We start from the raw sequence: 14,695 nt of genomic DNA on the forward strand, positions 1-14,695 counted from the left end.
CAGGCAACCTGTTTTTATATCAGGGCTGCTCTGTAACAATTCCAGTGGAAAACTGGTTACAAGCCCCACCGGATGTGTGTCTTATTAACATCACAAGTGAGTCACATAGCAGGTGTGATGAAAGAATACTCCTAAATTTTCAGCCTAATCCTTGTTTATTCCTTAATCCACTGGCTTTCAAAGTGCAGTCCTCAAGCAGCACAACTGGCCTCACCTGGAAACGTTCTAGCACTCTGGACACGTGGACCCTGCACCTGACCTACTGAATCAAAAAGTCTGGGGGTATCGCTGCTGTATTAAGCCCTCCAAGTGATTAGGGGACATGCTTACATTTGAGAATCACTGTCCTCACATTCCCCTTCACACCAGGGCCAGGAGGGTTGGGATACAGGGAGGCAGGTGACTGATCCTGATTGAGAAACCAGAAGAGCCTGGGCCTGTTTATCTGACTCCAGATAAGCAGGCTCTGGCCTGGGCTGGGGCTGCTGGACTTGGTGCATTTCCATCTCTGAGAAGGGGAGTTTGCTCCCAGCCTATTGGCTGCCTATTGGCTGAGAAGTTTCAGACGCTAAATCGTTGGGGTCATGTGCTCTACCCCAAATTCTGGCAGCAGCAGCCCAGTGGTGTAATTGCAAGGATCGGGTGAAGAGGGGAACCAGAGGCGCAGGCTGGGGAGGCTGTTGCTCAGTCTGCTTCCCTTCTGTGTGTCCGGAAAAGGGTGTGGGAGTCCTGGCCTCTCCCGATTTTCTTTCCAGTTCCGACGTGTTTTTTCTCAGAGACCCACTCTCCTCCGGGGGGAACTGAGAAGAGTGGAGGATAAAATGGCTCTTTCATTTTTAAAAATCATGTCCCAAGTGATGGTCCAGGTGAGTTAACTTGTCTCTTTTTCGGAAATGCTGATAGTCTGTTCCTTACACATTTGCTTCCTTGCCAGTCTGTATTCAGATGAAACTAGTCAGCAAACAAGTTCTCTTCTCTGCCTTTCCTCTCGAAGTATTCACAGATTCATTCAACAAATCACTCAAGGAGGTACTGACCAAGAGGTTCCAGAAGATGTACCTCCAAGAGCAGGGAGGAAGTTTATTAAGACTTTGGCTGTGCAGTGCAGTCGAGCCATCTGAGCTGGGGGTGGAGGTGGACAGCAAGTGCTGGTCAGAAAGGTCAGTCTCCCCTGGGAACTTGTTAGAATTGCAAATTCTTGGGCCCCTCCCACCCTACTGAATCAGATACTCCGGAGGTGTCCCCTGCTGCTCTTGGGTCTTAACAAGTTCTCCAGGTGATTCAGGTGCCTGCTTTGTTCTGCTTTGTAAGGTTCAATGTGTGGCTCCTGCACCAGCAGCATCATCAGGGAGCTTGTTAGAATTGTTAGAACTTATTAGAGTTGCAAATTCTCAGGCCAGAGGTTGCATCTGTTGCTCTGAAACTTCCTGACTATCTGGAGAATAACAAATGGTCAGTGTGGAGTGATGTGATGAGAATGCAATAATACCAGGACACAACAGGATAAGAAAAGAAATGCAGGGATTACATGTAGGGCTAATTATCCTATGCATGCCACCAGGGTACAGCAGCGAAGGAATGTGAAATTAGTCTTTATGTAGAGAGGTAAGCACAGCAACAGTGAAAGTTCAGAAACAAATCAATGCAGACAAAAAGATTGGGCAAATAATGAAAGTTGTATTTAACAAGAGGACAGAGTTTAGTCAATGCCTGACAGTAAAGATCGGAAACAAACAGAACACCCACATATAGAAGAAAGGGTCACATTAAATCACACTTAATTTGATCAAAATATTCCTTAGAATGTGTAAGTGATTTTCTTGAATCTAATACATGTGACACTTGAGAATACAATGCAGTGGTTATTAGATTCAATCTTGACACACAAAGCTAAATGATTCTGGGATATCACACATCTCTTTTTCCTCTAAAAATTGTAAGAAATAATAAATTTCTCGCATTAATGAAAAATTTCAGAATAAAAGTAAAATTCTTAATTTCTAAACCTATCTTATTCTGAGTTTCATAAACTGCACTTTTAGTTACTACATCTGCGTATATATATATCTATGCATAGAATTAGTACATTTTCAGGTATTTATAGATAAAGGGAATCATCTATGTGATAACCTGTAAATATTGTTTTTGAACTTCAAAGTGTTCTAGAGATATTTCTGTGGCTGTCCGTAGAGATCTCTAATTCTTACAATATCCACATGCAATTCTACAGTGTGATTATTCCATAGTTAAACGATTCCTTAAATGATTAGTGTGTGCAATACTTTACTGTTGTAATCTATTGTAGTCTACTCTAAGTGTTGTGTGTGTGCAAATATTACTACTTAGTTCAAGATATGCACTAGTACTGCTTTCAGAGGTCTTACCAAGCTCTACTTTGAAAAACATAGGCCAGTTTTAAAACTCATTTCCAGTCTTGGAGAATTCTTGGGTTCTACAGCCTGACAACAGTACATATTATCTATGTTTAGGTGATGTGACTTTGTTGTTCTCCATGGATACAAAGCTGTGAATTTGATTAGTCTCAGCTCATTATTATTTAAAAATAATTGTATTTACCTGATTCCTTTGGGTCTGTCACCTTTATTAGCCACTTGTCTGCATTTTAAAAATGAATTGTTCACGAATCCCATTCATTTGGTGAATAGTTTCTCCTTTTAAAAGATTTTTTACTTTTTTTAAGCCTGTCCTTTTCTTGGTTATCTGTGTATATATTCTGATTAATTTTGGCTTTACCCTATGCAAACGTCTCCAGGTTTTGCAATCACCTTGCTTTTGGTGGATTGTCCATGAGTTCAATTTGCTTACCAGTTATTGGGCCCTTCAACCTACCTATTTCTTACTGTGCTTGTGCTTTTTGAGGAATCGTTTCATCTAAGTTGTCAAATGTGTGTGTGTAGGGTTATTCATAGAATCCCTCCTCCTTCTGATGTGTGGGGAGTCTGCAGTGGTTAGTCACTATTTCATTCCTGATACTGACACTTTGTGTTTGTTCTCAAACTTGCTACCAAATTTATTCTCACACTCAAGTTCCCATTTGGCATAATTCAAGTGACTAAGCCCAACCTCTCTAGGGCTACTCGGCTGTACAGGCAATTGGAAAATCAAGGTACTTGTTAATTTCAGGGGTCAGTGACACTTGGAGATGTGTTCGTCGACTTGTCTCAGGAGCAGTGGGAATCCCTAGCTGTTGATCAAAAAAATCTGTACAAGAAGGTGATATTGGACAACTACAAACATATGATGACTTTGGGTAAGAATGTATTTTCCTGCTGGTGGATAAGCTGCCTATTTTGATGTGCCCAGAACTCCTGAAATTCTCACCTAACTTCTGATTTCCTGTGTAAGCCATGGGCCTTTCTGCAGGGGAACATGGGGACAGCCATCTCCGACACTCAACTTCATGTACCCACATCTTCTCAGATTTCACACCTTTCTCAGATATGAGAATCCTCTGGCTACTGTGGCCCCCCAAATTTGCTGGAGAACTATTTTTAAAAAACAGATGATTTGTGGGCAGTTGTATGAGAGAATACTGCCCCCAGGCTTCCTGCGTGATCCTGCTTTCCTTACCTACTGTCCATACATCGCTTAGGTGGGGGCTGAACATGAAAGGGAGTGTTATAAATTGCCCTGGAATAACTAAAGCAAACTGAACCCAGAAGTCACCTGGCTTATGATCAAAAGATTAGATTTAAATTCTGATAGGTAAAGCATTGAAAAGATCATTTTATTTTCCTATATGCAGGACAATGGACTTTTAAGGCAAAAGTTATCTCATCTTTGAAGGAAAAGAACTATCCCTGGATGATGGTGAGCGAGGGAACAAGTACTCCATGCCCAGGTAATTGACAAACACCTTATTAAGAAATAGCTGGGGATTATCTGTTTTTTAAAAAAATTTTAAAAAGATTTATTTTTATTTATAGAAGAGCTGGGGTATAGGCCAGAGTCGAGGGAGGGTGAGAGAATTCCCCAGAGATGGAGCGGGGAGCAGAATAGGCAGATGACCGAAAGCACTGCTGAGGGGAGCAGCGGGCGAGACAGGAGAGGTCTGCTGCACCATGTGGGTAGCTCCCTGGCTGGCCGGGAATTGAACCTGCACCACAGAGGCTGTGGACAGCTTCACTCGACCCACTGCACCACCAGGGAGACCCTATCTCTGTTTTTTTAAAATAAAATATTTTTACTACTTTTTCCTGACTTTGCTATTTTAGATATTGACTCCCTCATTACACTCATACCCCTTTTCCATCCCCCAATATGCTATATGATCACTTCTTATTAAATTGGTTTTCAGTGTCTACACAATTATGACTGACTTTATAAGGCTACTGTTATTCTCATTTGAGGCAGGTTGGGCGACTTATAATTCTTCCTGGGGCTTATATTTCCTTTAGCTTTTTTCCTCACTTTTTAGCTACAGGTCATTAATTCATCTCCCAAATCTCTGGAAAAAAGGAAAAATCTCCTGCTACATTAATTATACCAGGTGTTATTCTAACAATTTTTCTTGGTGAGCCATCTCCCCTGAAATCTCCATTTTTAAAACAAACTTTTTGTTGTTTTTATGCAATTCTTCCCATAATTCTTCATATCCCATCTGTCTTTAACAGGTTACATCGCTATTTTAGCTACTTTCATGCCAGCCCTTTAAGTAACAAAATACCTCTGCTCTTCCTTCAACAAATGTTAATGACCAAATTTATTTAAACATAGACTCAAACCTATTATTTCTATTTTGTTCCTTTTTTATTACCACTTGATTCTGTCTTATGTTGAATGTTTAGAAAATATTATTCATGGATATTTTAATCCACTTTCTAATCACTAGAGTAGCATCCCAAGGTCTAGAATTAAGGAAAGTAACAAACTGATGCTAGTTCTCCATCTTGCCAATGGTAGATTTTTTGGGTACTTATTAGCTTATCTATAATATTTTGTATGGTCAATTTTTTTCTTAGCAGTTAACTAATTTCTATTTAGATTTTATTTAGAACTTTTTATCAAAATGTGAAGTCAGAAGTTTGATAGTCTAGGCTAGACTCTAGGGTTATCAAGATACTAGAAAATCATGATGTTCATATAAGGACATACTTGAGTGTAGTGTGTGTATATTTAAGGACTCTCATTCCTCACCAACTATATTTCAACAAATTAACAAAGATATACACACATATATAAGATTATTGTTAGTGTTCATAGCAATAACAAGACTAAATACAACTCAGATATCCAAATAGAGCAGTAGCCCAATCAAGAATGGGGCCACCATTCAGTAAATACTCTATCATGTAGATTCAATGTCAGTAAAATTGACAAACCAGATTTATAATTACTAAAGATCTCCAATTTTGTTGTTAAAAGGAAAAAGTATGGGGCCTCCCCGGTGGCGCAGAGGTTGAGCGCTGGGTTGCGATGCTGCCCACAGCCTCTGCGGTGCCGGTTCGATCCCCAGCTGCTCCTCGGCCACCAGAGGAGGGTCCCACATGGCGCGCAGACCTCTCCTGCCGCCCGCTGCTCCCCTCAGCAGTGTACTTAGGTCCTTCTGCCTGCTCTGCTCCCCGCTCTGGCTCTGGTGAATTCTCTCACCCTCCCACGCTTCTGACTGTACCCAGTGCTTGTATAAACAAAAAACAAACAAACAAACAAACAAACAAACAAATAAATAAAACATGCCTCTATTAAAAAAAAAAAAAAAGGAAAAAGTATAATCACCAATCGCTATGTTTATATATAGAGAGAGATTTTAAAGGCCCTTAATGAAAAGAAAACGTGACTCCCTGCTTGGAATTCCATGTGATTTTCTTTTTAAAGATTTATTTATTTATGCATACAAGAGCTGGGGTAGAGGCCAGAGATGCGGGGGGGTGAGAGGGTTCCCCAGAGACAGAGCAGGGAACAGAACAGGCAGACTGACTGAGATACACTGCTGAGGGGAGCAGCAGGCGAGACAGGAGAGGTCTGTGCTATGTGGGTTTCTCTCTGGCCGGCTGGGGATCAAACTCATGCTGCAGAGTCTGTGGATTGCTTCATAGTGCCGTGCTCAACCCCTTGCACCACCAGGGAGGCCCCCATATGATTCTTTTTAAGTGCTTTAAAATTTTCTATTTAGGTAATTAAAATTTCAACAAGATTTTTTTCACAGTCACAAATATAAGCATTTCAAGTTTAAAGAAAATTTTCATTGGCCACATGTTGATCACATGAATTACTCCTGTACTGGGAGAGTACTCTCTCTCTCTCTCCTAGCCCCAAAAACTCTTACTTTTCACCCCACCTCTCTCAAAACTTCAGTATCTGAACGCTTTTCTCCCCAACCACTTACTAATTAGCTTGCTGTTTGTTGCTGTGCATGCTCTAACCATCTACTTTTTCTTCTCTTCCTACTAGCATGTCAGCCAGCACTGGCAAATTATCACCCCCTTAATGAATCTGCAAATAGTCTCAGACAGATTTCTCACCATGCTAAATATCGGGGACTTTGTACTTTAACCCAGCGCTATGAATGTGATGACTGCAGTATGGTTTTTAGCCATATCTCACAACTCACTGGACATCAGAGGATTCACAAGGTAGAGCAACCCCCCCAATATCATGAAAATGCAGAGGTTTTTAGGCACTGTTCCTCATTTGCGACACTCCAAAGAATGCATGTTCTAGACAGACTCTTTGAATGTCACCAGTGTGGCATCACCTTTAACAGAGCTTCAAAGCTTGTTGAGCATCAGACCAGGCACAGCGCCCTGAAGCCGTACAGATGTGATGTGTGTCGGAAGACCTTTAGGTTTCTCTCATCCTTGACTACACATCAGAGGTTGCATGCCAGCAACAGAGCCAACTTGACTCAGTCTAAAAAATTTCACACTCAAAAGAAGCTCTTTGCCTGTCAATTTTGTGGAAGGGCCTTTTGCAGTTTCTCCAAAAAAATTCAACACCAAAAAATTCATGTTCGAAAGAAATACTATACATGTAAATACTGCAAAAAGAACATCAGTCCGTTCTCGAAATTTATCCTGCATCAAAGAGTTCACACTGGAGAGAGACCCTACAAATGTAATGATTGTGAAAAATCCTTTAAAACCATTTCAAATCTTAATAAACATCAGAAAATTCATATTGGAGAAAAGCCTTTTTCATGTGATAAATGTAAGAAGACCTTCACCCAGCTTATAGATCTGACTCGTCATCAACAGAAACATACTGGAGAGAAATGTTTCCTATGCACTGACTGTAAAAAGACCTTCGTCCGCTTCTCAGATCTAATTTACCATCAAAGATCTCACACAGGAGAGAAACCCTACGCATGCAATGTTTGTGGAAAAGCCTTTAGCTATCGTTCAAATGTTGCTAAACATCAGAAAATTCATTCTGAAGAGAAGCCCTTCAAATGTAATGAATGTGAAAAGACCTTCCGTTATTGCTCAGACCTTAATCGGCATAAGAAAATTCATACTGAAGAGAAACCCTATAAATGTAATGTATGCGGAAAACTTTTTAACCATGTTTCAAATCTTAATAAACACAAGAAAATTCATACAGGGGAGAAATCCTTTGTATGTAATCAATGTGGAAAAGCTTTTAGCCTAAATTCAAAACTGTCTCGACATCAGAAAACTCATGATAAACCCTAAATATTTGGAAGATGCTTTTTACTGGAAACTGGACATTTAAACCACAGAGATCAAGGTGGGCGAGTTTTTAGTCAAGCCCGTTCTTTTGCATGAATTCATGGAATGTTTTAGAACTAGAAATACAAATGTTGAGGAAACACGGAGATCTGATCAGAAATGCGCTCTGTACAGCTTGAATTGCATCTTTGAGGCCAAGTGGCTAAACATGTCTAAGTGCCAAAACCTGACATTAGATAAGGCAGCTCGAATGGTGGAAAGTATGCTAAGAGGCAGCTAGGCAGCTGTCATGCAGAAGAACATATTCATTCTGCTATTTGTTCATAATGTATTTTTACTGGGTGAATAAAATCATATTTTAGTAGAGGCAGCACTCAAAAGCTGTGAGCTTCTGCAGGAAGAGGATGCAACCTCAATTGAAGCGTAAGTAAGAAAAAGAAAAGCCATTTCACTTCCTCTCTCTGATCATTCTCTGCCAGTGGACAGTGCAAAACCCAAAGTGGATCATGAATCAAATGAAAAGATAAAGAGTTAAGAGAGTGGGCACAAGAAAGTCAAAGGTCATGAGCCGGTGGGAGAGAAGACAGTTGCTGTTGTTGCCTTGTGTAACTGGACATGACATTTAGTCTCCTTGCTCCTTGAATGGCTAATTCCCTGAAGGGTTAGCACCTTTGCTCGACTGTCTCAAGAACCAAGGAGATGGGTGAATTGTAATAATTCTGGAGCCTGGATTCCGAACAGCTGATCTTTTGCTTATCATTTCAGTTTATTTAATAAAGTTGCTTTCCTAATTGTTATAGTGAATAAATGCTAAGTATTCAAGTTGATGCTAGTGGTGTATCATGTCTAATACATTTGGGGCTCTTACCAGAATTCTAATTGTACTTTAGTGTTCCCATAATCATCTGTGCAAGTTACCCCTGACCAGTCAGGGGGGATGGGCATGATCTAACAAGTGTCTTTAGGACTGTTGTGCCTAATGGAGCAATATAAAGAGATCTATTTATGGGAGGGTAAGAGATTAGAAACAGCCCAGCACTGTGTTCTTTTCAGAAAATTTAAAAAGTTAGAGTTTGTACCAGTTTCCTGGGATTATGCTAATTTTTCAGATTACTAGCTCACATTAAATACATGCTCCCCAATGACAGGGTGGCAGACCAAGAAATAATATCGTCAGTAAAGAGCACATACACAAGGTGAAGAGGGATCCCAAAAGGAAAGTTTTTGTGTTATTAGAATTCTTTGAGGGGGTAACAATTTTATTCCTAAAACACAGTGTGTTTTTGTAGGAATATGAGCATTAAGACATATATGAGGGCCTAAAACATGCGTGGGGAATTCAGAAAACTACAATGCCTCGATATAAAAGGGTAATGAGGGTTGGACAGGGGGCAGAGAAAAAGAAGCCTTTATTTTGATGAGTCTTTACATTTTTAGATGGTAAAACAAACTTGCACATACAACTATCATGTATGTTTACTTAGAAACTCAGTTACTTTAAACTATATATTAATAGCAAGAAAGCTTAATTATTTTCTCATTCTTTCAGCCAAAATGCCAGTGTGAATATATGCCCTGTGGATCCGCAGGGAGCTCCCTGGTCTCCACTTTATTTTTAAAGATTTATTTATGCATACAAGAACTGGGGTGCAGGCCAGAAGTGTGGGTTGGTGACAGGATTCACCAGAGACAGTGTGGGGAGAAGAAAAGGAAGATCTACTGAAATACACTGCTGAGGGGAGCAGCGGGCGAGACAGGAGAGGTCTGCTGCACCATGTGAGTTAACTCCCTCCCTGACTGGGGATTGAAATCATGTTGCGTGGCTGCTGATAGCTCGATAGCGCTGTGTCTTCAATCCCTGCACCACCAGGGAGGCCCCTGTTCTCCACTTTGGGGACCACTGCTGTGCATGATTGGAATCCATGAATGTTTGTTAGCCAGCTGGAGTTTTGGGATCCAATTTGTGTTTTTAGAAACCAGGTTTTAGAAACTCTTGCCATAGAGCTTGGCAAGCTCCAGCCTGTGGGCAAATCCACCCCCAGAGACCCCAAGTTGGCCCTTGTGTTTGCACATGATCGACACAGTTTTCACACTACAACAGCTGTGTTGAGTAGATCTGACAGAGGCTCTCCGGCCAGCAAAGCCAAAGTGGTTATTATCTGGCCATTTTAAGGAACTGTTTGTTGTCCCCAGTCCTAGAAAAATGGGAAAGGACTTAAATGTCAAATAAAAAGAGAAGAAAATTAGCCATCACTGAGCCATGGCTGTAGGTAGCACCAGTGGGGAGGGAATCAACCCTATATGATGAGCAGCTAGAAGAGTTGGCCGTGAGCTGGTGGTGCTGTGTGAGGTGTGACGGCCACATTATTTTGTCTAATAAGCTGGGTAGATGCCAGTACCACACGCTCAGATTAGGAAAAGAAACCAAAAAGGAAGGGCCCCTGGGAAGCGAATGCGAGAATATTTAGGATGCTGTGTTGATTATACATTAATAGTAGCAAAGCCTAATTATCTCCTCATTCTTTTAGCCAAAATTCCATTGCGAATATAAACCCAGTGGGATTCACAAAAGAGATGCCCAGCTGGCAGGTGGCCATTCACTCCTGGAGCTCACAGGACAGGAAGAGAGTGGGGATCAAAAGCCACAGTTGATAAGATACAGTGACTTTGAATCCTCTGTGGACTGAAGTGGATGCTAGTGATTATGATTGAGAATATACTAGAAGTAGAGATAAAAAGTATAGACTATTTTTTTAAGGCAGCGGAAGGCCCTCACAAGCCCACAGGGAGAAAGAGAGCATTGCTAAATGCACAGGTGCATAACTATACCTGCCAGCTGGAACATTCCGCTTAATCTTTCAAGCTCACTGTGCAGAATTCATTTCCTCAAGGGTGCAGGGCTGGCTCCCCACTTTCCAATACCTGCTCACTGATGTCAACTGGCCCTTGCTACGTGCCCCCTCTGGGGTGTCCTTTCTCAGGACCCTCGGGGACAGGCTTCAGGCTTCTCTCTCGTGACCGCTGGAGAAAGCTCTGCTAGACCGCTAGTGCAAATAGGCCAAGCCCACTGGGTGATCTCCGATCGCCAGGTCATCTCGTGGGCCCTTAATTACATTAAAATAACCCTTCGCAGCTGTGTCTAGGTCAGGGCCTGACACACAGCCGGAGGAAGGTGTGTGGACGCGGAGGCGCGTGGGAGGCCGAGGAGAAAGAAGACCATAACCTAAAAAGGCAGACCGGCCTGCTGTGGGATGGCGCGATTTCTGTCCTGACCACGAGGTGGCAGCATTCACACGGGCCACGATGACCACAGGTCGACCTTTGTTGACCTTCAGGAGGTCTCAGGGTCTACAAACCAAGAAGGCCTTGCCGAGACCCCCCCACTCCGGTCCCCAGGCCAAGATCTTCATACAGCAAATGCCAGTTCTACTGCTACCGTCTACCTGAGCAGCTCTTCATGGTGGCACCTCTTTTGTCTTTGATTATTTTGGGGTTTGGCCCCTGGCCGTCCATACTGCCTTTTTCTGATAACAAGCACTTCTGTTTTCCTTTGAGAAACTATTCACTCCCATTATGTTGGCCACATACCCCCACATGGGCTGAGCGCTGCCCAACTCCAGAGGATCCCCCATTTTGACTGCTGAGAGGTACCCACCGAATTAAGCAATGCAACCTCTCCAGTGGTAATGATGGTTTAATGAGCTGCCCGCCCTACACCTGGCCTACGTGGAACCGCCCCTTTCTGACATGGGTCCCATGCATTTTTGCCACGTGCACCCCTGCAGTTCCCCTGCCTCTGCTTCTTTCCAACTCTAGCCCATCTCAGCCTGCCAGAGAGGATTTCTGTTGCTGTAGGATAGGGAAAAAATGTCAGGCTTTTCTGCCCTCCCGCCATTAGGATAGATGAGGAACCCTGTGGTCCTGAATGCATGCCTGATGGCGGGCACCTGGAGTGGATACACCTGAGTTTATAAGGGCGGCGTCGCGGGGACACCAGAAGAAGCCAAGAATGAACAGAAGCAGAGAAGCCGAAAGAGAAGCCGAGAAAGAAGCAGCAGAAGCCGAGAGAGAAGCAGAGAAGGCCGGAGAGCCCAGATAAAGTGAAGACTTGCTGGGAGCTGGGAGACCTGCCAGCCTCCCGGCCCACCAGCATCCTTGCCTGCTGTGTACCAGGCAAATCCCAATAAAAGCCTGCAAAAAAAACCACCGTGGGCTCCAGGACTCTCTGACTCCTCCTCTACCCGGTCTGCTGGATCAGAAAACCTGCACTGTGGTCCATTCCTGACCCTACAGTTGCCGACTAAGAACCCTAACAAATCACGACCTACATCTCAAATCTTGCTCAAAATGGAAGCCAGATCTCAGCCAAGGGTCTTGATTTTTATGATTAAAGCCTTTATTCATTATCCACTCATGTATTCTCCTACCTAATCTTTTGGGTAACTGTTATGTGCCCGGCCCTGTTCTACACTCTGAGAAACAGCAGGGAAAATGCTCCCTGCCTTCATGGAATCTTCATCAGAACCTGGTGAGAAGATCATAACAGACCGATAATCACAAACGGCTAGAGTTCCAAATTGTGAGGACTGACGTGCAGGAAAGAATAGGTGGCTTTGTTGAAGATATATATATATATTTTTAAAGATTTATTTTTATTTATTTATACAAGCACTGGGTACAGTCAGAAGCGCGGGAGGGTGAGAGAATTCACCAGAGCCAGAGCGGGGAGCAGAGCAGGCAGAAGGACCGAGGTCCACTGCTGAGGGGAGCAGCGGGCGGCAGGACAGGTCTGCGCGCCATGTGGGACCCTCCTCTGGTGGCCGGGGAGCAACCGGGGATCGAACCGGCGCTGCAGAGGCTGCGGGCAGCTTTGCAACCCAGCGCTCAACCGCTGCGCCACCGGGGAGGCCCTGTTGAAGATATTTTTAAGGAGATTTTTATTTTAGGCTGTGTGTAAGCAGTTCCTTATCAGGGGAGCAGAATGAATTGAGAGACTAGGAGGGATTGTTGAAACCTCAGAGAGGCATCTGGCCTTTACTCCTCACCCAGGTGGAGGGACAAGGGCTGCTGTCTCTGTTGCCTCTCCAGAAACACCTGGGAATCCAGCCTGTTTTTGATGGAACAAAAAAAAAAAGTCCCTTTTTTTCCTCCTGATGGAAATAAAGCATGAGAACCTCTTGACTATGAGGGACAGACTTCAAAAATGGTGCCAAGGCTGGGAAGATGTGGAAAACATCTTCATAACCACATCTTCTGCTCCACCCTGAACACCTGGGCTCTGGGTTCAGCCCTCCAGGGTCACTAAAGACAGTGTGGGGGAGAATGAATTCACCAGGGGGCATGGGGGAGTAAGGACAGGCCTTCTGAAGGCTGCTCTTTCAGTGTGGGGGCTCTGGAAAAGCCGGTGCTCTCTTCATTACCATGGCCACATGGTGGGCACATTAGCGGGGACACAGAGCAGGCACTAGGCAGGAGTGAAGGGGCTCAGGGACAACCCCAGGAAATCCTAGAGAAAGGCTGGGGAGTCCTCCATAGAGGTTAACCCCCACAGGGTTAACTGTTACGCTAAGCATTTGGGTCTTTGACATCTGCAAGGGAGTCACAGACCCCCAAAACCAATAGCCTGAGTCACAGAACAACAGAGCTGGAAAATCTAGGTCTAATTATTGATTTCTAGACGAGGAAACTGAGGCCAAGAGAACTTGGCCGATATGTCCATGATCACGTGGGGGTTAATGGCAGAGCTGGAAGTCATACCTATGCCTCAAGCTCCAAGTAACTTTTTTTTTAAATCTCATGCTGCTTATTCTACTAGGTTCACCCTGAAATTCTCTTGATCTTGTCTCTCTTGTGGTGTCAAACCTGGGAAGGCAGAAGCTGACACAGTCTCGCAAAGCACAATGCTCTCATCCGCAGGCGCCCCATCGCACTCCTGGGCGGAGATTCAGAACTCAGCTCAGCTGGACAGCTCCCACCTTTCTGTGGGGAGTCTCAGGTCCTTTGAAAGGTTTCTGAGGAGTTGAGCAGCTTCAGGAAAGCAACAAAACCCCTCGTCTAGCTATCCACCTTGATTACAGCGAGACAGTAGCCTTGGGGAGTGGCTTAGGGGGCAGGGCCTGCTGCCCCACTGATTGGAGGGGCCAAATAGAAGTCTCCTAGTCGACCTCTGCGCTCTGGTCTTGCATTCAGGGTGCGGAGAGCGTGGGAGTGCTCACCCGGACCCAGCTCTCCTTACCTTTGGGTTCTCAGATCCTCTGTCCCCTTGCAATGAGGCTGCCGAGCTATGGTTGTGAGCAACAGTGACCTGTGTCCCTTGCTGACTGCAGCATTTTCCCTCTGCTGCAAGGGACATGGCAGCCCATGCTGAGAAGCTGGCGCACAAGATGAAGTGGTGACAAGATGGAAGAAAGCTGGCCTTGAAAGGTGACTTTGGATGAGCCAGCGTTAAATCAGTAATGCTTGGGGTCACTTGTTGTGGCACCCAAACCTAGCCCATCCTGACTAATGCACACATCTCTTCACCATAGTCTAAAAGGTCATGGCTACACATAAAAAAAAATTTAAGGTGCTACTTTTGCAGGATATGTTTGTTCCTCAACCCAGCTGGCCTTACCCTCTGCTCTGGGCAGAGAGATTTGCCCCACAAATCTAGCTGTCCAGTGAGGCTGGGGAAGCCTCATTATCACCACTGGATAAGGAGCCAGCAGGTTCACCAGAGGGAGGCAGTTTGTCAGGGCAAAGACCCCCAAAATTCCCAGGAAAGGGCCAAGAGATTTCCAGGGGACCCCTGGCAACTTTTTGAGAACGCTGACGCACCCAGCTGCCACTAGTCCATAGAGCACATTTTTGTAAATTTTTAAAAGGTGCCCCTTAGATTTGTGTATTTATTCAACTGAAGGTTTTTTTTTTAAATTAAGCATACAAATCTCGGCTAGGTGTGATGTGAACGTGACCCCATAAGGGTGGACAGCGCAGAACCTGTGCACATCTGCTGAGCAGCCTGGACGCCACTCCAGCCCCCTCTGACAGCCATGCCTACCCTGCAC

General features: G+C 44.1%; 1 protein-coding gene across 1 annotated transcript; it reads left to right on the forward strand.

Moving 5' to 3' along the window:
- The first annotated feature begins 500 nt into the window (after positions 1 to 500).
- Positions 501 to 8,418, forward strand: LOC119254526 (putative zinc finger protein 840). The gene is made up of 4 exons (XM_037521627.2): positions 501 to 866; positions 3,145 to 3,271; positions 3,767 to 3,862; positions 6,412 to 8,418. Exons 1-4 carry the CDS (start codon positions 822 to 824, stop codon positions 7,650 to 7,652), a joined length of 1,509 nt encoding a protein of 502 aa, XP_037377524.1. The 5' UTR covers positions 501 to 821; the 3' UTR covers positions 7,653 to 8,418.
- Positions 8,419 to 14,695: the final 6,277 nt, after the last annotated feature.

Source organism: Talpa occidentalis, unplaced genomic scaffold (genome assembly GCF_014898055.3).
Source record: "Talpa occidentalis isolate TD23 unplaced genomic scaffold, MPIMG_talOcc4v2.1 talOcc4.10, whole genome shotgun sequence".
Classification (NCBI taxonomy): domain Eukaryota; kingdom Metazoa; phylum Chordata; class Mammalia; order Eulipotyphla; family Talpidae; genus Talpa; species Talpa occidentalis.

What these genes read in the sequence shown, in the direction of transcription:
- LOC119254526 (XM_037521627.2), top strand. Translation starts at nt 822, where the DNA reads ATGGCTCTTTCATTTTTAAAAATCATGTCCCAAGTGATGGTCCAG. An exon ending in CAAACATATGATGACTTTGG is followed by an intron (nt 3,272 to 3,766) that starts GTAAGAATGTAT and finishes TCCTATATGCAG; the next exon opens with GACAATGGACTTTTAAGGCA. An exon ending in AACAAGTACTCCATGCCCAG is followed by an intron (nt 3,863 to 6,411) that starts GTAATTGACAAA and finishes TCTTCCTACTAG; the next exon opens with CATGTCAGCCAGCACTGGCA.